A 25,520-nucleotide genomic window follows, 5' to 3' on the forward strand; every position below is an offset into this window, starting at 1 on the left:
CTGAGTCAAGGTTAAGGCATGGCAATGTTAGCTAAAAAAATCTGCATGTGCAAGTTCAATGCCTAGTTTAAACCATAAATCCTCTTGTGCGATATTGCTGACCTAATTGCAGCTTCCACTAATTTTCAAGCATGTATTTCTTCTTTGACTGCTACGGTCATGATTTTGTGTTTTAGAAAAATAAGCATACTTTCTTTTACAAAGATGTAAGGAAGGTATAAAAACCCCAGAGTTCTTCACCATGATAGAAATTTTTCTAGATTCCACAAGTAACATGAATTCTCTCCTTACTTTCTTGAGCTGATCGACATTATGGATGGTACAGGTTCTGCAACCACGAGTATGGCATCAGCTGGGCTTAGGGCCATTACTAGAAATACAAGTTTGACTGATTTGCAGATTCACTATTCCCTTATCTGACATCTCAATCTTGAACTTGAAACAATTTTTACTTAGTTTAGTCAAATCTTTTTTATTTAGTCAAAAGATTCAGTCAAGTCTTTTGCACGGGTGTGGTATAGCTAGAAGAAAGGGCATAACTCATGCTGAAAGCATTCAAATAAGACTTAGTATGAGTCCAAGGGCTTGAAACTAATCCATCATCAGTCAAGGAGTTCTTGCAGCTTTTTGGGAAGGAAAAATACAGGTGAAGATTCAGCCTGGTGCAGTTCAAAATGTTCAAGCTGAAGCTTTAAGGCTAAGCATAGCTTTAACATTTGTTCCTCTGCATAAAGGTATTAAGACAGCCTCTTTAATTTTAATGCTATGACCATGTGTTGTCCCATTTATGAAACAGTATTGAACACACTTATTTCAGAGTCCCAGTGAGGATCTCATAATGCTTATGATTTGTTTCCTGCCAAATCTGGGAGCCTATGTGGCTAAAAGAAAACAGGTGAAGAGATGATTGACTTTTAATTAAAGCATAGGATGAAAGAGCTGCCTGAACCAAAAGCTATTTGTTGTATGTCTTTGAGCAGAGTCATTTAATGCCACGGTGCCTCCTTTTTCTTCTTTCTATAAAAAAGTTTAAAGCAACAACTGTTTCATGGTCACGTTGGGAGGTCAAATTCATTAGTATAGCATTAAAATTGATCTCCCAGAAGTGCAAAAGGTGAATAAAGATTGTATGGTTATAGCAATAGATGAATAGAACATGGGCTGCCAAAGGAAGAGGGCCTGAAAAACTGGTGGTTTGTCTTCCGATGTAAATTTGTTTCTCACTTCTCTGATACACAAGAAGGAATATTAGCCTTTCATAGAAATTGAATATTTATAAAGAAAATAATAATTTTTCAGAATGGAAACTGAGCTGATGCATAGCTTCCTTCTATTCCTAAATGTTTGAGGCTCCTCTACATTTGTCAGTTTTAAGCTCATTCACTGACATTACACTGGGAAAGTAAAACGCAGTTTCCCCCTAGTAGTAAGGGCTTGCTGCAGGATCACAGCCTGCTCTCGAGGCAAGGAGCCCTTTGCTCGGTGTCAGAGCCTCCTCTTCTGGTCGGCTGCAGGGTAGCATCAGCCTTGCATAGCGCGAGATGTGCTTGCTTTTCCAGCCAGAGGCTGAAACAGAATGGGATGAGAGAGATGGGAAACAGGGGAACGTTTGTTGCTGTTGGCTGCATTTCAAGTGATGTCATGCTGAAAGCCGTGCTGCTGCTCTGGATTAGAAATTTGACCTTCACATTCAGAAATGGTTTCAGAAATGCTGCATTGATCTGGTTTTGCCACTGAACTGGAGGAAAAAAAATTCTAAAATATCCTACTGGGAATAAATGGAATGAGACATTCTTTGTCAATCACAAAAGGAAAGCACTAAATAAGCTGATTACTGGGCAGTAATTCTTTAGAAGCTTCCTCTTTCATCCCTTTCCCCCTGAACGCAGGGAAAACAACTACCTTAAAACTACCATGAATATTATTTTAAAATGGAGAACGCTAACCTGGCACTGCTGGGTCCCTAGGAATTCTAGCATTGAGTTACCAGCATGCTGGTATTCCAGCTGGAAGTTGTTTGAGGACTGAAAGCAAAACTCCATTCATGTCATAAAGGTGAACAAAATCATTAACCATAATTTTTTATGGAGGTTCTATAATTTTCCATTTGCCTACTATTAGCATCCAGTAACACCAAAACTATGAAAATGCTTTAGGATTAAGGAAATAACCTGGCATTTCTCTCATTAGCAGTCGAAAACTGATACTTTATAATCAGATCTCCTTGTATGTCCTTTTATTACGGGCTTAAGAAAGAAAACCCACAGTTAACTTAGATAAAAGCCACAGTTTTCAGGGTAACAAACAAATGTAACTCTGGCATATCCTTTTTATTCTCTACTACTTCTGAAGTCTTTTTAAAATACTTGGTTTGTCCCTCTCTGCTAGCATGTAAAACTCATTTGCACAAGTGGTGACTTAATTTATGAATGTAGCCTTGTGCATTTGTGCCTCTTTTACATCACATTTTTAGAGAGAATCCCTGTTTTCTGTTTGTTTAATGATACTTGAAAGCTTCAGTAGGCCACTTAAAGGATAGTTGTTCGCTGTGTCAGGGTATAATGACTGAAGTATGTAATTCTAATATACTTATTTAAAAAGGCATAGTCTGAAAAACGCTTTTAGGATTATCTATTTCTATGGCCTCAGGCAGCTATTAATGCCAGCTAAAATCTCTTCCTGTTTATTACTAAGAAAAATAGTCTCCGTTCATTTTATCGGCCTTACATTTTTTGCTTCAAAACATATTCAATGTATTTAACATTATAATTAATTATATCCTTAGACCTTTGGGGGGGAGGGGCAGGGAGCATAGCAATTAATTTTAATTAATCAGGCCATATTGTCTTGGTTTTTTCAAATGTAATCTCCCCAAGCTTAAATATGCAATATAAAAAAATCCAAGAAGAGAATATAAAATATTTATTTTTCTAGTGAACCTTAGTATCAGAATTGGTAAATGACATTAATGATAACCAATACTAGCAAAAGTAGAAAATCAAAAGGCCAAATTATTGTCAGGCCAGTGTTTCACACAAGACTGTGGGGGAGATGTGTGTAAGGTAAAGACAGAGACTGAAGCAGCGCCAGCCCAAAGGAGGCAAAATCTCACTTGCAGGCTGCCACCTGCTCTTGTACAGGCTTTCCCTGGCAGCAGATGGTGGGCTCCATCCCTTCTTCAGGGTAATGTCCCCTGCCTGTCCCTGTCCCCCGGAGCTGGACTGCAGCATGCTGCCAGCATTACTGGTGGGCCTCTTAACTGTGAGCCTCACCACCTCTGGGTACTAGTTATGGCTGCAGCGTATCTAGGTCCAGAGGGAGAGGCTGAAGTGATCCTTCTCCTGTAGCAAAATCAATGTAACCCAAGTTTGGCTGGAGCCAGGAGATTCCCAAATAGCATACAAATTGATATCATGGCTCCAGGGAAATCTGTAAATTGCCAAGCATTCAAATAGTTTGTGGGGTACCTCAGCTATACCTTTTTTTTTTTTTTTATCCGAAGTACGTAACTACAAACAAAAGTGAAGAATAAAACAGCTTTCGGAACTATATCATTCATTATTTTAAAACATGCGCTAATGAGTTCCAGCACTTGGGATGCTAGGTTCAAATGGTAAACATTAAAAAGATGCTAATCAATATTAGAATCTTGCTATTCATGTTGAGGTCACTGAGCCTTTAGAAGTTAAAGAGTAAGAAAACTGAGAGTAAAGGTATAAAATGACCCCCCTGAGAGTGGTTTTTATTCCTCTTTCATAAAATTGTCCGTACTGTGTGTAGGCAGACTTCCAAAAAGCATAATAGGGCTGTGGTCACTGCAGCTGCCAGCAGCTGGAAGGAAGTGAGGCAGTTTAACCCTAAAGGTGCTCTGTGCTTCCCAGGAAGCTCTGGATGGTTTTGCATCAGAATAAGCTTGAAGCAGTGATGGGGTGTTTTAGGCAACATAAGCATGAGTTTTACATGAAACTTCTGCAGAACCCACGTGACAACTTATTTCCTGCACTGTGTTGCTGAAAAAGCAGTATTTTTCTTTTTTGATATTACCTTTTATTTTGGTTTCACTAAGCTGCATTAATAGCAAATCTTTTATGACATTGAAGCATATACTACCGTTTTCCAGGATGGGCTTTGGTGGAATGTTCCTAATTTGAGCACCAGCACAGACTTCTATGGGTATGGGGTAGGAGAAATTCCTGTGACTTTGACTAAGACAATACATCCTGCTGTCCTCGTTAGGAGTATTATCTGGGACATGGCTGTAGGATCGTACGCTCCTCATCTACATACTCATGCACACATTCCTTCAAGTGGAAATTATGCAGAAATGATCAGGATAGAAGCATCCTACCCGCTGAGCAGTACCTGTCCTCAAGTCCTGTTGGTCTATCTGCTAACCGTGCTGCATGGCCTAATTAGCATGAGCCAGAGCCTCTAAAAGCAATGCAATGTAATGTGTGGCCTTCAATAACTTGAAGTGTACTCGTGGAAAATAGAATGGTGTGGTTTAGAATCATTATCTTTTTATAATAAGGGCATTGACTTTTATGTTATGACTTATATTATCTCAAATGATTCTGACCTCAAGACATTTTTTTAAATATTTCTTAATTATCCTAGAAATTATTAGAGTGTTGTCTTTATATAAACTTATTGCTATGAAGTTGACTAGTAGCAAATGCTTTCTTAATGTTAAGCTTCTTTACTTGTCAATTCCAACTAAAACCCAGTAAAAAAAAATAATGCCTGAGTATGCTCTGCTTTCCTTATCTTAAAACAATGTGTTTCTGTGTTGAAAATCTTCCCTGAAAGGTTGGATGCTTTGGCCCCAACCTATTTATTGCAAGTTTATCAATATGTTTAGAAAGCAGTAATTGCAGATATGTTATTTTTGCATGTGTTCTATGATTGCTCTTTTCTTTTTTTCTTTTCTTGGCCTGCATGTTTGCTACTACAGGAACCTGCTTGGGAAATCAATGGCAACAGAACAACCTTCAGTCCTCTAACTAACACGGCGACTGGGCCTATGGGTAGTATTTTAGCAACAAACGGAACGTTTTCAGGCTACCTCAACAAGCAAGAGATCAGCTTTTCAAATAGCTCTTCCTACTCAAAGACTACCACAGTTAGATCTTCCATGTCCTCTCAGTCTGTGACTTCTGACATTTCACCTGAAAAGAGTAACCTAGGTTCCAAACTAAGCCCTGTATTGACTGATGGCAGTAGTCCCATACACCAGCTGAGCCCTGCAAGGCAGTATAACAACCCTATTGGCCTTTACTCAGCAGAGACTCTAAGGGAAATGGCTGAGATGCATAAATTAAGTCTCAACCGAAGGGCTTCGGAAGGTGGACTTCCTAGAGGGTAGGTAACGTGGTAAAATATTTAATAGTTCAATAAGTAATGGATTTGCTGAAAAAATGAATGTAATAGTACCTACCCGATTGTGCATTTGTCTAGTAATCATGATTAAGGTCTCAAACAATCATTAAATTTTTCCAGTAACCCCCAAAACACATACACAGTACCATTGCAGAATAACTCTCCGTCTTTGGGATCTGAATTGCAACATGGATTGGCAATAGCCACCAGAGCACGAGCAGGAACATTAAGACTGAAGTAACTGTGACCATCTCGGGGTTCTGGCATTTAGCGATTTAAACTAATGCACTCACTCTCACAGAGCCGAGTATCGCTGTCAGCCATTAAAGAAGCTGTTATAAAACAGATCTGGTATCTGGTACCTTCCTAAAGAGAAATTGCTTTGACCAGCAAGTCTGACATGCTAGTCTAGTGGAGTATCCCGCTATAATTCCTGCCTTAATGTATTAGCTTTCCTATGTAAAGTGAGTCAGGATCGCAGTATTTTGAATCCTCTGGTTTGAACATTGTCTGTCTCACTTCCGTTAGCTGTGCTCTTGGCTTGTATGTCACAAGGAATGATCTCCAAATACTGCCCAGGGAGTCTGATCCCATGCTGTCAAGGTTTTCAGTGTTACTGTATTGCAGATGAACTGTTTTATTAGTCAGTTTGTGAAGTGAGGAGCTTGGACTACAATACATGAGAAAAAGCAATGAGAAACAGGTTTTCCTAATTTTTATGCCTTCATGTACTAATTTGCAAACAAATCTCTAGTTTGTTTATTTGTGTTTGTTTAAATTGAAGATAAATTTCTTATTATGATTAAATATGGGGGGAAGTGTACTTTTGACACTAGGGACCGGCTGTATGAAACCAGAAAATTCCAGCCATCCAGTCAAGGTCTGATAGCAAACGCATATTTTCAAGTACTTTATATCCCATTGCAGAAGCTCTTTGTAAGAGTAAAACCAAGGGGTTTTAAGTTGTAGCAAATCAAGGATATTTTATCCTTATAAAAGAGCATTTATACATATTCCAGATGATTCAAGCGGTTTTAGACGATTCATTGTAACTCTCTTGAGCACCCAACAATCCTAATTAACTTATCTGAAAAAATCCTATCATTCCTTCTCATATGGATAATTAAGAAAGGCAATTAGTGTTTTGAAGAAAGTAATTTCAGTTAGTAAGCAAGATCAGCAAAATAAACCTCAGAATGCTTCTCTCTTAATTTACAGTTTTCTTGAGGAGAACTAATCCTTGTCTTATTTCAATATGCAAAGTTTCCCGGGAGTGTATCTCGTTATCTTTTTCCCACTGTCTTTACAACCCTCCTGAACATCTGCAGGGGTAAAGGGGGAAGGGGCTCTGTTTCGGATGGCTCAGCATTCTGACTGTTTCTTTGTTTTCAAAACTACAACACGGATGCACCCCTCACTCACCAAAGTCAGTGTGAACCATTCTGTTGATTCCAGAGGGCACTGCGATAGGACTATGTAATAGAACAAGTGATTATTGGGCTGCAGAGAAGCTGTACCTGCAGAAAACACTTCTTCACTGTCTTCACTCTGCTGCTTTTCTGTTTTATGTCTCCTTTACATGTACACATGTTAGCGCACGCCTGTGGCAGTGCACTGAATTACAAAGCAGGGTTCTGCCTTTGAACAACCATCTGAGATTATTATTTTTTTTCAGTTTGAACAAAATTTTAGGGAGCTGCTGTCTATCTGCCTGTAATATCTGTAGCACTGATCAACAAGTATATTTATGAGAAATCCTCTAAATGTTCTGTTAAAAAAAAATCAGCCTTTATCCTGCAGCCCAGGAACATTCTGAAAAGATGAAAGAGCCCAGAGCTACTAAGTATATGTGTCTCTTCAGGTTATTCCTCTGAGATGCAGAAAATTGTACATCTCTGTTTACATGCAGAGAAAATTTTGAGTTCAAGAACCCTGTCATTCCCACTCCCACTGGAGTGTTACCCATGAAGTGAGAGGCATCTTTCCTGATGCCCTGTGGAGCGTAACATGGAACCTGTAACCGCCTTGGGGCTTGGTGTCATCCATGATAGTCTTGATCTCATTGTGGATATACGTGAAAGCGTGTAGAAGGAAAGCCCTGTAAGGTCTGCAAAATCAGCTCAGGACTTTGGCAGGGATGGTCTTTTCATATAGTACAGCGTAAGATTCTGTGTAAAGATTATGAAATTATGGTGCTCCAAAACTGTGAATTTATTATGCATTCATGGACATGCACTTAGCAGTATGGTAAAAAGCTATAAGATTCAGGTTTGGGGGTTGATCTTAAGGTATATTTCATATTTCCATTTGGCGTCCTGTTCACCAAGTCATTTAAACTTAATTGTGTGAATTCCTGCTGGAGGTTTAGCTAAACCCTTTGGAAAATGCTATCAGAAAGCTAAAATTTTTTTTGAGATTATTTCCTTGATCTGTGGAGAATAACAAAGCATCTGTTTTTCTGATACACTTTTACATTAAAGCTTCATCACTCTGGCCCAGGGTGAAAAATAGAAGTGGCCCGTTAAGAGTGCAGCACTCGATGTGCTGAAAGCTCTGGAAAGGGGAGTATGAATAAATACGAAGAGTGAGTCATAGCTTGTAACGGGGTTCTTTTTCATTCCAGTGTAAGTTATTTTTCACACTTTAGGTTAAGGGCAGTAAATACCTGTCCCACAAGTACGTGCCAGGTGGCTTGGGTTACTAGCTTCTTAGTGTGACCTCTCTGAGTAGCAAGTTGGGTGTTTCATACATGTCCGTATTTAGAATCAAACTAAAATAATGTGTGGCTCTGAACTGGAGAGGTTTTTCTCATCTCATACTAAGCATAAGGAGAAGTAAGGCTTTATTCTTTTTGAAGGAAGCTGTAGTAGCTTCTTCACATCAAAAATCTTTAGAGACATGGCTGTTGAGCTGTTCTTGGTGTGTGCATGTAATGATTTTTACCTTTGAACATACTTTTATATGCAAACAAGTGTTTCCTCTAATTAAGGTGTATTTTAGGGACGGTAGTTCTGCCTTTGAAATATTATTTTATGTATAAGGCAGAGGCCTGGATTAGAAGATTAAAGCAGGCATCAGAGTCCACTTCAGAAAATGATACTATTATACTATGTTTCATTGTAAATGAGTACCCAGCTGTCCTGCACATACCTAAAACGGATATAGCATCACTGATGTGCTTACAGCCCAGTGTACTGGTTCCTGTAACAGACTGGTATATTTGGCTTAATGTAGGGTTTATACAGTTAAAAGAATATTCTTGAATCTGAAAGTCTGAAGAACAGTAATTGCAGAAGGTGATCTGTGATTGCTTTTTCCATGGAAATGCAGAAGTGCAAAGCCTTTACTGCAGCTTTGGCTCGTTACAGTGTTTTAGGTCATGAAAAAGGCAGCTGCATGAGCCAATGCAAAAGAACTGTGTGTAAAAAGAGGCAGTAATAGCAAAGGTTCTGCAAGGCAGAAGCAGAGGCAGACAAATCCACTTTGAATGTGGCTCTAACAGTATAACATTGCTGTCCAGTATTTTGTATCAACCCCAGGTCCAGAAATGTTATAGCAACAAGTTGGAAGGTTCAGCACCCAGTTCTGTCAACAGCATTCTGTGCAGCTAAAGAAGAAGGAATGTTTGTTAACTGATCCTGGACTCTCTTCCTCTTTATTTTGCAAAATGTGATGAATTACTTCACCCAAGAACATAAGAGCAAAATCCAGTATTCTAAGCTTTGAAAAAACTAAGTTAAAATAAATGTCATAGCCTATTAATGCTATATGTGCAACCAACAGAAAGACTTACTAGCAAATAATATAATATTACAGTCTGAGCACACTATCTGTTCATCATTCCCAGCTTTGGCCCGCATCATACAAAACTCATCATAGGCCTTATGTTTCTTTGGAATTACTGTGCAAGTCTCTGTCACTTCTTGTTTATGCAGCGAAGCAGGATGTAGCATGAACATTTTTTCACACAGTTTTTTCATACTGTGTACTTACCAGATGGAATAAAATATCCTGATACAGATATCCAAAAAAACCCACATAATGCATGGACTTAATTAATTTCATATGGAATAAATTAGAAATGACTGTTCTGAAGTTAATTGGCTACACCGCTGTTGGCATAACATAGGTACAGTCAATTTAGGCCAATACTTTGTTAAGTACAAAGGCATTTTCCTTAGCTTTAGATGTAAAACATCTACCAATATATTCTTTGGATGTTCTCCAGCATGTAAAAGACCAAAAAATCAATCTTGCAATACCAGCTTTGAGGGTGGCCCGAGGAGAACAGACTTCATCCCTGAATATTTAGTATCCGAGTGAAGAATATAATCTCTACTACTCATTTGCTATTTTCAGAGGAGAATATACTCTGCAGATGCTTTTTTCTTCCCTCCACTCCCTGCCCCCATACACTTTGATAACAGTATTTTCAGGGATGCACAGCAATAAAATCATGTTCAAGGGTCAGCCAAAATGCCATGGTACCCTACTAAGTCCTAGTGGATCAACTATAATCCCTACATTTTTTCCTTTCTTAATCATATTGGTGTTCTCAGGCATACTTCTGGGTGTTTTTTTGTAGAGGGTCTGAAAAAAACCTTTAGTAAGCTTTTGTAAATACCTGTTGCCCTTTGCACTCTAAAAACTATTGACTTTTTCTGTGTGGTTGGTTTTGATGTTGTTTGTTCTCTTTCTCTTCTTTTAGGTCATAACCAACACCGCTGCCAAGTTAGTATCAATTCTATGTAGTGCCAAGTATTTGTGTTATGCTGTATGTGTGAAGATTTGTTTTCTGGGGTAGCATGATCCCCTGTGTTCCTGCTGTGTCTGCTTGCAAGTGGAAGTATTATTTTTTTTTTTAAATCTTATTGGTATGGCAAGCGTCATGCACTGCCACTGGTGTCCAGTGGTGCTCCCTTCTCAGCACACCATATGTTCAGCATTTCTTGGTGATGTTCTAATGCTGCAAGTGCAGCCAGCATCTGAGCTTGCTCAGCTCTTGTAAATGCTTTCAAATGGTTTTGTCTCTATAGTCTGGGTTTAATTCCTCCTAACTCTTTAAGTAGTCTTTATGCCTTCAAGATTTGGGGAGTCTTATCTGTGCCTTTCCTGGTGTATTACTAGTGATATATTTTTAGCCTCAACATTAATTTCCAAAGTCCCACTCCACTAAAATTCAAATTTAGGTTGGTGTGAGATATTGATATGGAAAAAATCTAAAAAGTAATTTACCTTAGAAAAACACGTTGCCCAAAAAAAGAAGCAACTTTGAAAGTATGATTAATCCGCTTTATTTAGGAAAGCTCACAGAGTCCTCAGCTTTGATCTTCAGTTTTCTGAGGGCAGAGGATTGTCTCTAAATTCACACTTTCTGTCCCTGAACTGTTGTCCAGAAATTGCTGGAGACTGGGTTAAATTCAGCATATTTATATTAGTTAAACGTGAAATTGAAACTGATGAGAGAAGGTTAGAAGTAGTAGAATACATAAAATTGAAATATTTGATGCATATAATTTACGCTAATCTGGCATTCTCTGTTGATTTTAATGAGGTGTGCATGTGATGTCATGCAAATGACATAACTCCTTTGGAGTGATGAAATTCTAGCCAGTTTACATTGAAAATTATTCTTTTACAATTGTCTTAGAAAGTGGAATTCACATTATAGGGGTGTTTTTAATTTTACTTGCTTTGGGATTTATTTTTCCTGGTCCTGTTCCAGCTTAGTAGAAAAATCCCATTCATTTTGCAGAGGTGATCCAGCTGTCTCTAGGACCTTACTTCTGCTACCAAGTCCTAGAGCACAGCACCCCTTACAAGCACTAATATCTTCTGTTTACTTCCAGAGTTGTAAAAAAAAACCTCTGCAGTTTAAAATCTGTACCCTTTTCTTTTATTTTTATGGGAATTCTGTTAACTTCAGTGGAAGTTTTGCCTTGGTATGTGTAATGTGACTAAAAGCTCTTGAAAGACATCACTGAAACCATCTAAATACCACAAGTGAAAGCCCAAATCACTACTGCTGCTACCATTAGGGAAGTTTATGCTGTTCTAAGATTACTGGCTTTTATTTTTGTAAATGATTGTGGAAACTAATTGCTTTGAACTTGAAAAGTGGCATATTTAACCTCTGTCTTTTCATTCACATAGTCTTCTCAGATCTTGGGTTTAGAGCCTCTTAAATATTTCTAACAGTGTGGGGGGAAAAGAACACTAAATTCAAGATCTTGAGGACCTGTGTGTTTGTAATTATCGTGTGATCGTTTAGGGTATTACAAAGAAAAGAGATACCGTTGTTCAAGTAAAGCATGTGCATGCTGGAAAGAGTATAACAATCTGCACGTCTCTGCACATCACCCTTCAACAGATGATGTCACTGTAATAGTAATATTGTCATAGCTGATAATTAACGGAGAGATATTTTAAACATGAGAATGTCTTTGTAAAAAGATGATTTTCACTTTTTTGAATGCATAATGCAGCTTCCCAGTTCCCTCCTTTAAAATGTGGATGTGCGTAACTGCAGGCTGTGGCTGTAACGCAGCACATGTGTATTTATGTCTCTGTTCCTTGAGCATGTGGCTGTTAATGTTCTCTCAAGTATTTTGAATGATGTGTGACTCTGTCTCTTACTGTCCATCTTCAGTCAGGGCATCCCACCAAGCAAAAAGCTGACAACATAGCAGAATCTGCTGGCTGGGTGGCACATCATCTTCGATCATCTCTGAAAGATTAAGTCAGATGGCTGCCAGCTTTACTTGATTTTCCCTTTTCCTCCATGCTGGGTTGAGGGTTTGATTTTAACGCTCACCCACTGGGGCTAGCCCATGGCAAACAGGCACACTATTTTTCCCTTGCCAACCAGAGAAGCTGTTGTTTAGTCACATGAAAAAACTCAGTGAAAGACTTAATATTAGCTGATAAATTTATGGTGTAATGGTTTTAAAGTGGAAAGGAAAATCGTTCCAATCAAATGCGATTACATTTTTTAGAATTTCTTTTGGTGGGGAGATAAATCCATTTCCAGCTTTTGAGCTCAGTTCAAAACGAAACCTTTGTGAAATATTTGTTACTTTCCAAAGGACAGGAATCTCAGTTTTGGCCCGTTTGGTGAGCATATGGAATCTATACTGCTGGCATCTTTCTGCTGCTGGTAGGACAGGAACAGCAGCCCAGAGATTTATCTGATCTGCTGTAGGTTAGGGAAGAGCAGCTCCTTCACTGACTGACAGCTGAGGCTTAGCTTACTCACCAAAACTCCAGGCAATACTCAGTCCTAACTCTAGGACTAGCAGGACGTACAACTAGGTGCTGCAAGGAAGCCAGGTGCTCTGTAGCTGAAGTCTGACATTCAGCTGACTCCTTCTGTTGCAATGAGAGCTTCAGTTAACTCGCTCGTGGCTCGATTTCTCAAACAAAAATTCTTGCTCATAAACAAAGCTACTGGAAAATATGCCGGCTACTCTTCCAGCTGCAGTTGTCCTGTCGATTGCAATGTAGGATATTTTGATCAGAGGCTGAGGTTTATCATGCTATAGCAACACTTAGGGCTGGCTGTACAGAGATTTTGGGAAGATTGATTTAGCCTCAGTGAGGAGAGAGATGAAGATTAAAAGGTGTGATACTACATTTCACTATGATTAATAATCCAGACAGAAAGTACTGGAACTTTCTAAATAATAGAGGACCTGACGTCTGTTCACCCCATTGCACTTTCTAGCGCTTTGTAAGAGCCTTCGGAAAGAATGAATGAATGCAGTGAATAAACTGGGCATTCTCTGCAGTATGTATGTACGTCCAGAGGCATGCGTATATACATATGCATGCATATGTTTGTATACACTTACATGTATATATGCATGTAAGAATAGAATTGTAATATGTGTCACATAAATACTTAGGGATTTGTCATGATTTTCTTATACAACGACAACTGTTTCACCTTTTTTTCTCGTTATACATCCAAAAGTGTCATCCACTAGTGCAGCCAGCTTCTGTTACTTGTTACCTATGTTGTCGCTTACCCTCCGATGAGAGTCTTTTGTGGTGAGATGCCATGAACAGACATGCACGCTCCTCTGTTGGTGCTCTTTCTCTTAACTGTCACGCCTTTCTCCTTTCTTCCTCCCCCTTCCCTGTCGAACCTCACTCTTGCATAACCCAGCACGGAGTTCACGGAGCGTTTCAACCCCAATGCCTTGAAGGACTCTGCCCTGTCTACACACAAACCCATTGAGGTGAAAGGCCTAGGCGGCAAGGCTACTATAATTCACGCCCAGTATAACACCCCGATCAGCATGTATTCCCAAGATGCTATCATGGATGCAATTGCAGGCCAGGCACAAGCCCAGGGTGGAGAATTTGCTAGGTAAGGTTATTTCCTTGTGTGGAATGCTCTTTCTCTGCATGATACATCTAACAGTCACTACATGCATGACACGGCAGGTCTTCCTGGGCTCTTTTCTGGAGTATCTTCCACGTGGAAAAAACCAAATCAATCCTAGGCAGTGTTTGAAGGCACTTCATCTTTTTGAAGTTAAAAGAATGAGTAGTTAAAAATGCAGCATTTCTTTTTTGGTATTCTTCCTAGAACTGATAAACCCCACAAAAATATACTTGGTGCTCTGTATATGACATTGGATGGCTTTTTTTTTTTTTTTTTTTTTTATGGTGACCATGCTTTGTAATAACCACAGTATTATAGGCATAAGTTAGAAAGAACAGGAAAGGGAAGGTAGAATTTTTATTGGTAACACAAAGAATGCAAAATATTTATTTAGTACTGGCTACTGATTTATTCTTCAGCTTGTAGTGTGCAATATATTTACCCCTATCCCTCGTTTACATACCGAACATGTGTCCTGTACATATCCTTTGGACTATGGCAAAATCCATTGATCTTTAATAATTCTGCTTTTCCAATGAACATTTCTGGTACTCTTACCTGATAAACTTATCCACAATTGTTATGACTTAACTGAATTACCTGTGCAATGAATGTAGCCAGGTTTCTCCCTTATTGGGTATCTTTCTACCCAAAATAGAACTTACCTTCTTTTCTTGTGACACCAAAATAATAGGTATAGCGACACACCTTAATACAGTTTCCTTTCAAAATGTTAGCTGCAGGCTTATTCAAAATATAGATGGTTTATGTATTTGCTTGTGCTCCTTTTTACTGGCCATTTCTTTTCTTTTTTTTTTTTAATTATTTTCTTTTTTCCCCACTAATTTTTTGCACCAGTATTATTCTGTTGTTCATCGCAACTCTCCCTAGTAATGGATCCCAAACAATACCTTTAGCTGGTTTTGACCATGACTTAGTCTATCTCCACAGGTGTAAGTAGACTCATATTTCCAATTAGCAAAGTACAATGAAAGAAGTTCATTCCATCTCTGTGTTCTTTATAATGGTTCACATCTTTCATAGGCATGGATTATACAAGATATTTTATGATATATTGCATTTTTTACTAAATGCTGTAACATTATACAATGGAAATAGTAATGTTTAAAAATGTTACCTATTTAAATGATCAGATGATGATAAAGTTTCACTGCTGAGCATGTGGATCCTTTTCATTTTATAAACTGCACATTACAAGAATTTCTCAAATGCAGTTCCAATCACAGGGTGGCTGGGCTGGAAAATGTCATCTTTTCCCATCTGTGGAAGAGATTTAAACACAAAGTGTTGTGGGAAGAGGAAAATGCCCTTTCCAGAAAATTCCAGATAGGGTGAGAGAAGTCCAAAAAGAGCAGCTAGAACTGGAAGATCAGCACGCTTTCCAGGGGGTTTAGGAATCTGCCTTAACATGTAAAATTGTGAAGTAAGCAATCTGAAAAACGAGAGAGGCTTGAATCATAAATCATAAGGTGGTAACGAGTTATATTAGTATACAAATACAACCTGGAAAGAGCTGAATGAATGGATACATAGGTAAAAAATAAGAAATTAAAAATTGATTTTCATGGACTGTTGAGCCATTGCACCAGTAGCAGCAAGAGTTGTGTTGAACACCACGAGCAAAAGCTTTGTTCTAACTTTCTCATTTTAAACATGGAATCCACCTGTCTCATGGGTGTTTTTGAAATGAGATGATAATGCCCATTAATCCTTTTGCATCAGACAGTTCTAGTGGAACACTGTTCTTTGCAGAAAGACTTCATGGCTGTGTTCTCCCCTGTAATGTTGCAATGAAAGTTTTTCTGCAAGATTCACTATACAAACTACTGCTTAAGCTTTTCCTTCGTTCTGGAACGTGGGTCCCAAGCCTAACATTCACCTCGCCCCAGAAGAGTCTAGTGTTTCTATTTCTACGTGCAGTCAGGTACAGGGACTCTCTACGTCTACTGCGCTGTGAGCTACAGCCTGTTTAGTAACAACTTCTTTTTAAACTCGTAACACTTAGTGACTAAGCAGTTTTCTCAGTAGATTGTTCTATTACAATTAACACAGCATTTTTAATCTCGATATAAAGGCAAGGTTTGTGCAGATAGGACAATGGTGTACCCATTGACTGATATTCATTTGATTAAACCTGTAACTCATTTCCTTAAGGTGTTGCTTTGACCTCTGTGATATTCTGAACTTTAATTTGCAGTAGAAACCAAGGATGTTCTTTAGTTTGCATGGCTGATCAAGTCTGAGATAAGATTATGCTTAATACAGAAGTATTTGTATGAGAAGTTTGTCATATAAAAGCAAACCAATTTGTCTACTGATTCATGTAGTCTCAATTCTCTACCCATAATTTGGTCTCGGCACTTAATTACTCTTCTTTGGGCTTTTCATTTTATGTTAAGAGAGAAGCCCCGCAGCCACAAGGTGTGTGTAAGATGGTAAGCATACTCAGACTGTAGATCTAAAGGGCTTCGGTTCTTTTTGGCAGACAATAGGTGGAAACACTGCTTGCTGCTTCTTTTATCGGTGATGAAGAATAGACAGGCTTAAGATAAGAATTCCTTTCATAGTTTGACCATTTGAAATCAGTGATGTTTTAACTTAAGTCAGTGAGATCAGAACCGGGCTCCTGTAACTTAGAAAATAACCCACATGTACTGGATCACCATGGAAAGCACAAAGAAAAGCATATACATTTTTTATTTATATATACTGCAGTTATTCAGACCTCATGCTGGAATTAAAAGTAGAAGAAATTGAATGCCCTGACTTTATATCTTTTCTCACTCGATGTTTCTTTGTTTTAATTGATTTTGCTATAGCAAGAACCAAGAGTCGGTTGCAGTAAAACCACGTGGTTAGTACATTTCAAGCACATTTCTATCAAACCTCTTCTACATTCCATTATGCAGTTCTAGCCAAATTTACAAGTCATGTCAGTAGACATAAATCCAACAACTTTATCAGGATTAAGATCTAACAGCTTTAGTTGCAGAATCAATAATGTGATCGCACAAACTTAGCCTCGTGTATCCTCTACAATAAGTCAACTTGGCTGGATAATTTACCAGCCTACATGAACTGTTTCTTTGCTGGGTTGAGGGTTTTTTTACCTCTTAGAGCTTCTTTTTTTTTTTTTTTTTTTTATACTAGTTGGAATCAGTCTAATACCCAAAGTCACAATATTTCATTGTATGTCTACATCAGGGGTAGAACACTGTAGTGTTCCTAAGTTTTACTTATTGCCTATTTAAATTAAATCTGAATAATGACTCCAGGCAGTGATTCACGTGGTAAACCGTAGTTTATAATGAACTCCAAGAAAAAAAAATCACATTGCTACTTATTCAAAGAGGTCTGACTGTCTTTAAAGCTTACTTTAATCTTAATAATGTGTGACTTGTATGATGATGTGAAAAAGGAGGACAGTCTTTTACTGAATCCTACTAGAATACCTTAGGCTATAATATGAAAAACCCTCAAAAGGTCTAACCCGTTCGGGAAGAAATTTTTTTCCAGTAACATTAGTTTAAAGTAATATGCTTAAAGATGCATGATATTTCTACACATACACACCCAGATGGAAAAAAATTAAATTAAGAAGAGGTATAACACAACCATTAACATGGTTATGTGCATCTTTAGGCTGTCTGTAAGAATCAACTGTCACATTTAGGTTTATGAAATGCTCATAATCAGCAATACGCTCTATTTTACACTTCCATGCTGAGTGGCTTATATGTCCTAGTTACTCATCCACAATATAATTACATTTTTTTAAAAAGAAAAAGCCCTGTTGCATTAAAGACAGAGCTGGAAATATTCCAGTATGTTGCATTAATTTTGTTCAATTTACATGAGCGTGTTTCACTCTGTTAGGGAAGGTTAATTCTCCAAGCTCCATTTCCTGCCTTAATCATCTACAATGAGGATATTAATATGTCATATTAATGCCACACATTGCTACTGTGAAATTTGTGGTCCAGCCTCTAGTGTTTTTTAACTACCTTTGAGCTAATGGCATATCTATACGTAAGACTTTTATACTGCATTTTTGTAGATTTGTCATAGTGTAAGAACAAAGCATGTCAGCTTGAGGGTTAAACCAAAGGAATCTGAACTGTCCCTGACCTGCACACCGCTGTTGCTACAGCAGTCCGTGGTTGAACTCAGCAGTACTACCTATCCATTGGTTTATTATCCACTCTACAGCAGTCTGCAGCTGTGAAATTTGCTATCGCGTACAGCAGTTTTTTAAGCTTTGGCAGAATTAAAAAGTAAGTCTGGGGATATAAATTAAACAGTTGGCCAAAATCCGGCAGTCACCTGCGGCGGTAGTGCAGGGCAAGGTGCTGGGTGCTTAGCCAGTACCAAGGGGACTTGAAACCTGGGTCACCTCGGGGAACTTTAACTGGACCCTTCAGAGTGCCAGGGCTTTTCAGCGTAGCCAGGAGCGAGGGGTGGCAGCAGAACGGTGAGACTGGGTGTTACGGAGTATCCCTTCTCCTTATGAAGACTATTTCTGCATGAAGTCAGCAGAAAGCAGAACTCGCTGCGGTGCTTCCCTGCCTCAGCAAGCCCGTCAGCCGTGTATGAAGGGCCAGAAGAGGAAGACTTCTTTCTCCCGTCTTCCGTCTGTGGAAGAACATGGGCACTATTTGTTCACTGGTGCCCATCAGTGCAATACGAGTGGAAGCCGCTGATGGCACACCCTTCCCAAAATAAACAAGTCCACATTACACCTTTCATACCTGTTAGTGTTTAGATATTGTAGAGACAGTTATCCAGGGAACACGAGCTAAAAAAAGGAGCTGGAAAATGCTGCTGCCTCCTACAGGGTATCTTCTGTGCTGAGAGACTTTTTAACATAACTTTTATGTTTTGTGGCAGGGCTTAAACTGAAGAGTCAAGGTTTTTTTTAAGCTATGCTCCATCACGTAGGTGATTATTCTGAAACATATGAAAGAAAAATAACTGGGTTTTGTACCCTGCTGGGTCCTCAAGAAAGTGAGAAGTTTGCATATACTGGGAGTTACAAGGAATATAAATACTCCTCTAATTAAAAAAAAAGACCAACCTAAAGAGGTGGGGCATTTTGGGGTCCATAGCATATATAATTAGCACACATCATGTTTCTGAGCACCTTCCAGTCTTACTTGAAGAACACATTCTATGCTATTGTTAGATGCAAAGCCGTTAAAACAGTGTATTACAGAGTGCTGGAGAAGATGAGTGTGTCAGTTGGAAAATACTGATATATGGGTAATATTTTTTATTACACCGTATGTTACTGCTGCATGTAGGGTATCAGACGTGCTGCTTCGCTTTTTCACGATTCCTCTCAGGCTCTCAAATCACAAACCCACCTTCTCTGCAGATTTTCTCTGCACAATGGTATCTTGGAAAACACTAACTTTGAGCCTGAACCAGGGAAGCAACTTTTACACCAGGTGACTGCTTCTGGAACTTTATAGAAGTGACTTAGTTGAACCGGATGGCCCTTAACTTTTAACAGAGCCATTTCTCAATTTTCATTAAGCTGAGCATGCTGCGTGCAAAGCTCTATATGGAATAGCATGTTAAAGCTGTTATAATAAATCACTTGCTTCAAAAATAGAGCTTGTATTTAGAGAAGTCATGGAGCCAAGTTGCTCCAAGCACACATCATCCCCTCAGTGTATATTTCTGCAGCTCTGTTAATATTTAATTTTAACTGTATGCTATGCAGAAGTTATTTTCACAGGGGCAGGAGAACTATCAAGTTACTAAGTCTGTTTCTAGCTTGCATCGTAAATCGGAGAATCAGAGAGAGGTTACCTCACTTGTGCTACAGAGCTTCATAGCTTTGACTTAGGTGTGCAAAATTGGAAGTTTTTTTCCAGGATATATCACTTTGCAAGGTGATTAGAGATGTCATAAGACTTTGAGATATATTCTGCTGTTAAAGATTTCAGGTACAATATACGTATGCGAGTACAAGTCTAGACTTCTAATGCTTCACGTGTTTAGTAGACAATGAATCCAGAGTTACGGCAGCTGAAAGTTTGATTCAGAGTTTGGCAAAGAATAATCATCTCTACAAAAAGCTAAAAAAGCCTATCACATCATTTTTATAATGAAACATGGTTTTTATTTCTAATTGCAACCTTAAAATAGTGGCCCAAAACTGCAGCAAGATGGAACATAAAGCAGTATCAACATGAAGCTGGTTTTGTAAGAAAAAAGACAAGAATGCTTAGAGAAATACATGTTTTTTTCCTGGCATACTCTCCTTTATCACCAAGCATTATTCTAATCACCATAAGCTTGTGGCTGCATTGGCTGAGAAATCGTGAAGAGACATTTCCAAGCATTTTCACACTGATTTGAATGATAACAGACCATTTCATAGATAGAATGGGCCATAACATTCTTAATTCACATAAAATTGACCTGTGTATTTTTTTAAAAAAGTAGTATTTTCAAAGTTGTGTTCTGGACTGCTGTTATTCTGGATGAGAAACTAAGACCAGAGAGGTTGGGATGAAAGTTACCATGTGCTGTTTCACAGCGTTTCACTTTCTGAATTGCAGTACCCTTCCTATTAAAGACACTCACGTAGACAGTGCCTCTCCGGTGTATCAGGCTGTGCTTAAAACTCAGAACAAGCCTGAAGATGAAACTGAAGACTGGAGCCGCCGTTCTGCCAATCTGCAGTCTAAGTCTTTCCGCATCCTTGCCCAGATGACTGGAACGGAGTACAGTAAGTCAAATAACAAAGCATCCCCCTCATCCTGGTTTTAGATTCATGCCTTTATTTTTTTACCCCAGTATTAGCAACTGATACTTGAGGAAGACTCATGTCCAGCTTGCAGTCACGGTCAGCGAGGGCTAAGGTTGGAGAACCCTGGATGTAACCTGAGGGAACTAGAAAATCAAAGTGTTCACTCTCACCTTGTGCTTTATGAAGGAAATTCTTTGATCTGCCAGGGGTCTCACCAGAAAAGTATAACAGACTATTCAGTAAAAGAGCACTTGGGGCCCATAGTTCTTCTTCCTTACAAATGAAATCTTACAGTGTAATCTTTAATTTTCCAGCAGCCTGGACGTACAAAGCTGTCCATTCATTAGATAAAAAGATAAACAACTTACGTCTCTTGTAACAGTCTTTTGTGGAAGTGACTTCCAGAGGTTAAAAAAAAAACACAGATCATGACCTGTATTGAACCTATGGTTCTGTGAGCTCCGTTATCTAAACCTAGATCTGCCAGGAATGTCATGGGAGCTTGAACTTTGTTGCTCATTGCCTATGAAAATGTTTTTCTGACCACCTGGTGCTAACTTCAGAGCTTGTTTCTGATCTAGAGAGAGGGAAGTTCAGGGACCTACCCACATCAGGGGGAAATACTTAGTATTTCCTTCTCATATGAATCTGCTGCTGCCTCTTATGCTATCCTATGAAACAGCAGGCCCTCTCTGCAGAATCACAGCTGTGAAACATTGCTAAAAAATGAACAAGAAAGTACTTGTAATAGCTACTTTCCTACTAGCATCCTTCTTCCTAACCTGAGGGAACTGCTCCTCTTCATGCTGTTCTTACAAAACCTACTGTTGCAAAGTCAGCGTGAATTCACCTTTAGATAGGCTTTTGATATGTTTCTGAAGAACTTATAATTTCATCATAAAGCCAATTTCTTTCTTTATTTCTTTTTTAACTGAAACGTTTTTTTGTCTGCAGTGCAAGATCCAGATGAAGAAGCCCTGAGGAGGTCAAGGTAGGCAACTCCCTGTGAAAAATCTGGCTTTCTCCTTACTGATAACCAAATAATGTTTTAAAACAGCATTAACATGAACATACATTGTTATATTTTTGTCTTAAAATATTCTAATGCATTTACTTTTAAACCACTAAAATTAAAATGCTATCAGTGAGAGGCATTTGAATGAAAAGGATAACAAATTAGCATGTTTTTAGGAAAGACAGTGCAAAATTCCTGAAGTGTGTGTTCAAATCTGAAAGCACTCTGCACATGCAACTCTCGTGTACTTCACTGGGTGTGTGAATGCAATGAGTTCCTAAGACCAAGCCCCGTGTAACTACTCGATTGTGTAACTGGATGAAAATATACCATGTTGTGATAGCACTGAAATTTGTGAGCAATTTATTTGGATGACCCTATGATTGACATTTGACTCGCCTAAAATGATGCAGTAAAGGAGTAGTTTCCATCCATATCCGTAATCATTTGGTTATGTTTTGTTTGGAATAAATACAACCCAAAGTTGCAGAATATGGAAGCACAGGACTGCTTTTGCTAGTGGGTAGATGTATTTGTTTCATATGATCTACCAAAAACACTGAATAAGTGGCTATGTTCAGAGATGTAATAAGGAATTAAAGATTTATTATCATCTTCTGTTGTCCTGCATAGCCAGGAAATAGATTTAGTAGAGATTCTTATGCTGAGCTGTAAAACCTGCAGCTGAAGCAGCGCATCCTGCATGCAAGCCTGATTTTCTGTTTGCATACCTCAAATCCCTATATCATGTTAGCTACTCTAAGCCGCTGGCTGGGTTTGTGATGTGTTTGATATTCAGTCAACTTTTTCTTTTTCTTTTTCTTTTTCTTTTTCTTTTTCTTTTTCTTTTTCTTTTTCTTTTTCTTTTTCTTTTTCTTTTTCTTTTTCTTTTTCTTTTTCTTTTTCTTTTTCTTTTTCTTTTTCTTTTTCTTTTTTTACTGCCATGTGGCTTCTATAAAGGTTCTGAGCTTTTTGATCACGGTGCAAGTCACAAATGTTGAATCAGTGAGAAAGATGTCTGTCATTTTCCCTGTGAAAATACAAGTATACTTTCAGTTTATGTTTGCTATAAACCTTCCCTTGCAGTTCACTGAAGTTCATGGCTAGGTGCCTGAACATCAGGCCTGACATTACATCCCGCAGGGATTTATTTCTTCCTTCAAATGTGCAAGCCTAATTCTTATTAAATGTATTGTGCGTTATCTGTTTTGATGTAATAGGCACACATCCAAATCCTTATTGTGATGGGATTTAAAGCATTGTGCTGAACTTAACAGTCCCCCACATACATCTAAAAGTAATACGTTGTTTTAAAGAACTAATCTTTCCAGCTGTAATCTGTGGCTTTGGAAAATACTAGATATTGGAAACTTAACATGGTATCAGGTATGTTGAAAATAATTATTTAGTAACACAGCAGCATGTGTAAATTGCATGTTCTATTCAGTGTAACTTACAGTATATGACTATATCCACGGTGCTTTGTGCATTTTCTGCAGTTTTGAGGTATCACCGTTTTACCCTTTTTTTTCTGCACAGGCACAGTTACGGTTATGAGTATACTTAGGCCCAGTTGTATTACCTAAAGAGGTTTAAGGGCGTTCATTGCTAGTAGAGGCGGAAGGAAATATATGCTAGGTAGTTATATGGGTACAGTGCGATTGGCACGAGCTCTGGTGCAAGGAACGGAGTCTCCTTCCTACTTAACTGGTTATGCTTGCTCCATCTCGGTGGCTTGGTACCTACCTCGGACATTGCATGTACACCACGGCAGATCTGGTAGCAACAGCCCTGGTTATGCATGCCTCCATCATGTACTACTCTTTTAGGCCTACCGGACTCCGTCTGTTTAATCTTTTGGCAAGGCCCCTGCTACTTTTGATTTTGTAAAATGCACAGGATCCGTATTTTAACTCCATTCTTCCAGCTCAGTAATGGAGTAGCAACTCCTCTTGAGTATCTACCCCAGACAGCCTGTACAACCACAGCTTTCTCCACACCCACAGTTTGGGATCAACTGGAAGGCTTCCTGAAAAGAAAAGGCTCCTGAAAGCAAAAGGTTTCCATGAAACTGTGGAACCTGAGTCTTGCCAGATTCAGTGTAGCATTAATCCCATGCTGTCCTGGCATTGTGGAAAAATCCTTCATGTTCCAAAACTTACATTGCTAGAGATTTCACAGTGTGGGGAACTTTGGTCTTGGGGCATGCTGTGAGCAATCTCTCTCTGGTGCTTTCTCTTGTCTCTGTGTCAGCTCTTCAGTGTAGTCAGCAAGGACTGCATGAAATGGTGATCAGGTTTCTTCCAAATGCTTGGGGGAGAAAAATAATAATAACAAAAAATAAACACACGTACCTTATTTTTGGCAGCACTGTTTCACATAAAAATAGTCACTTCTAGATTGCTGCTTCTAACTTCATGATGTATGCACTGAACAGAACCCGAGCTGGGGAATTTTCAGGTGGCAGAATATTCCGTTCAGTTAATGAGTGCATTGCATGACTGTCCTTTGCTCGTGCTACTGCTATTTTGAAGGCACACATAATCTTATAACTTGCTGTGAAAACTTTCCGTTGCTGTTGTGATGATTGTTACAGAATATTTTCCAGAAAGGTCGTATCCATTTCAAGCCAGAGGTTTCTGAATACCTTTTCCTTGAACGGATCGGTATCTCTTCAAAGCAATAAGGGAATTCTTAAATTTCATGTAAGACCCACTGTATGGGTCTACTGTATGAGCTAGTATGCTCCAATGTAACTTGAAAAAATGCCATCATAAAGTTTCAGCATTTCAGCTAGGAATACTTTATATCTTTTAATTACTTAAAAGCATGAAAGACAGTTTGGTAAGTCAAGACTCCTTTAGGAGTGTTACTTGCATGACACTGTGTTATTAGAAACAGAAGACTTAGAAATATCAGCAAATTTGTTGGCATTTACTCTGTTAATTGTTTTGTGCTTTCTTCAGCCTGAGGAGTAAAACCAGCCCAGTTTGTTCATTTCTGTTTGGCTGGTTTCACTCTCAAGTTCCGCTGCATTAACACAGTTGCCTTGCGTTTTGGGTGTAAATGAGGGGGAAATGACCTTGTCTGCAATGAATCAAAATACATTTTGCAAATAACATTTTATTTTCCATTCTGTTTGATATACTTCTTCTTGACTCTGTTCTCATCCCACATGCTCCTCCTTCGCCTCTTTATTTACAAAACCTGAGTTTAAACTATAGAACATCTTGAAAAGATTACATGCTGAGAGGCACTAAACATTGCTTACAACTTGCCCAAGTGCCCCATTCTGCTGTCAGAGGTACCTAGGGGCGTTGGCAGGAGGTGGCCAATACTTTGTGGGACTGTGCTTTGAAAATCCCATGACATACTGCTTTTTGACACAAATGACCAGAAATATTTATGCATATGTCAACAGTTACACTCACTTATGCGGAGAAAAGCTGTAGAGAAGCACTGCTGAAACTGTGGCTGATTGTTTTTACAAGAAGGACAGCAGGATATATATGCAGGCTGACCTAGGTATTACTGAATGGAAAATATTTGCATTAATTTTGCTCTTGTATGGAGCTAACTTTCACTGACTGCTCCGTTGGGGGTGAGGGAGGGAAAAGCCAAGAGAATCTGCTGGCAGGAAAACAATGGGATGAAACTGCATTTCTAGCAAAAGCAGCCCTGTAATACCAAGCACAAGTCAAAGAATATGAAGTTACATCAAGTTACTTCTCAGAAATGAACAACTGCAAAACCTTTCAGACATTTGTCCAAAGGGATCACCAAGCCTTCTTTGCACTGATTTAAAAGCTGAGGAAGAAATCCAAATAAATTGCTATTGCCCTAGTTATAAGGCAGGGGAGTAGTAGCCATGGGCCCTAACCCCTTTCTTTCTCCCTCCTTTCTTTCTTCTCTCTGTGTGTCTCTCTTTCTGTCTCTGTCTTTCTCTCTCTCTCTTT

At 38.8% G+C, this 25,520-nt stretch overlaps 1 protein-coding gene and 1 long non-coding RNA gene across 15 annotated transcripts in view; one reads left to right on the top strand and one right to left on the bottom strand.

Moving 5' to 3' along the window:
- LDB3 (LIM domain binding 3) overlaps nucleotides 1-25,520 on the top strand; it is a 128,651-nt gene that overhangs the window by 57,951 nt on the left and 45,180 nt on the right. For 10 of the 13 annotated variants that reach the window (XM_056350724.1, XM_056350728.1, XM_056350730.1 and 7 more), the window contains exons 5-7: nucleotides 4,955-5,361; nucleotides 20,359-20,528; nucleotides 21,504-21,540. In XM_056350724.1, coding sequence (XP_056206699.1) covers nucleotides 4,955-5,361; nucleotides 20,359-20,528; nucleotides 21,504-21,540 — 614 coding nt within the window. Of the gene's footprint in view, nucleotides 1-4,954; nucleotides 5,362-10,087; nucleotides 10,111-13,546; nucleotides 13,751-20,358; nucleotides 20,529-21,503; nucleotides 21,541-25,520 lie in introns of all 13 variants that reach the window. The other 3 variants (XM_056350732.1, XM_056350737.1, XM_056350736.1) reach the window with 2 other exon arrangements.
- LOC130154590 (uncharacterized) overlaps nucleotides 21,551-25,520 on the bottom strand; it is a 59,065-nt gene continuing 55,095 nt past the window's right edge. Inside the window, exons 5-6 of one of the 2 annotated variants that reach the window (XR_008823792.1) lie at nucleotides 23,727-23,874; nucleotides 21,551-22,594 (exon numbers count right to left, since the gene is read on the bottom strand). This is a non-coding gene — a long non-coding RNA (uncharacterized LOC130154590). Of the gene's footprint in view, nucleotides 23,875-25,520 lie in introns of both variants that reach the window. The other variant, XR_008823791.1, reaches the window with a different exon arrangement.

This window comes from Falco biarmicus, chromosome 9 (assembly GCF_023638135.1).
Source record: "Falco biarmicus isolate bFalBia1 chromosome 9, bFalBia1.pri, whole genome shotgun sequence".
Classification (NCBI taxonomy): Eukaryota; Metazoa; Chordata; class Aves; order Falconiformes; family Falconidae; genus Falco; species Falco biarmicus.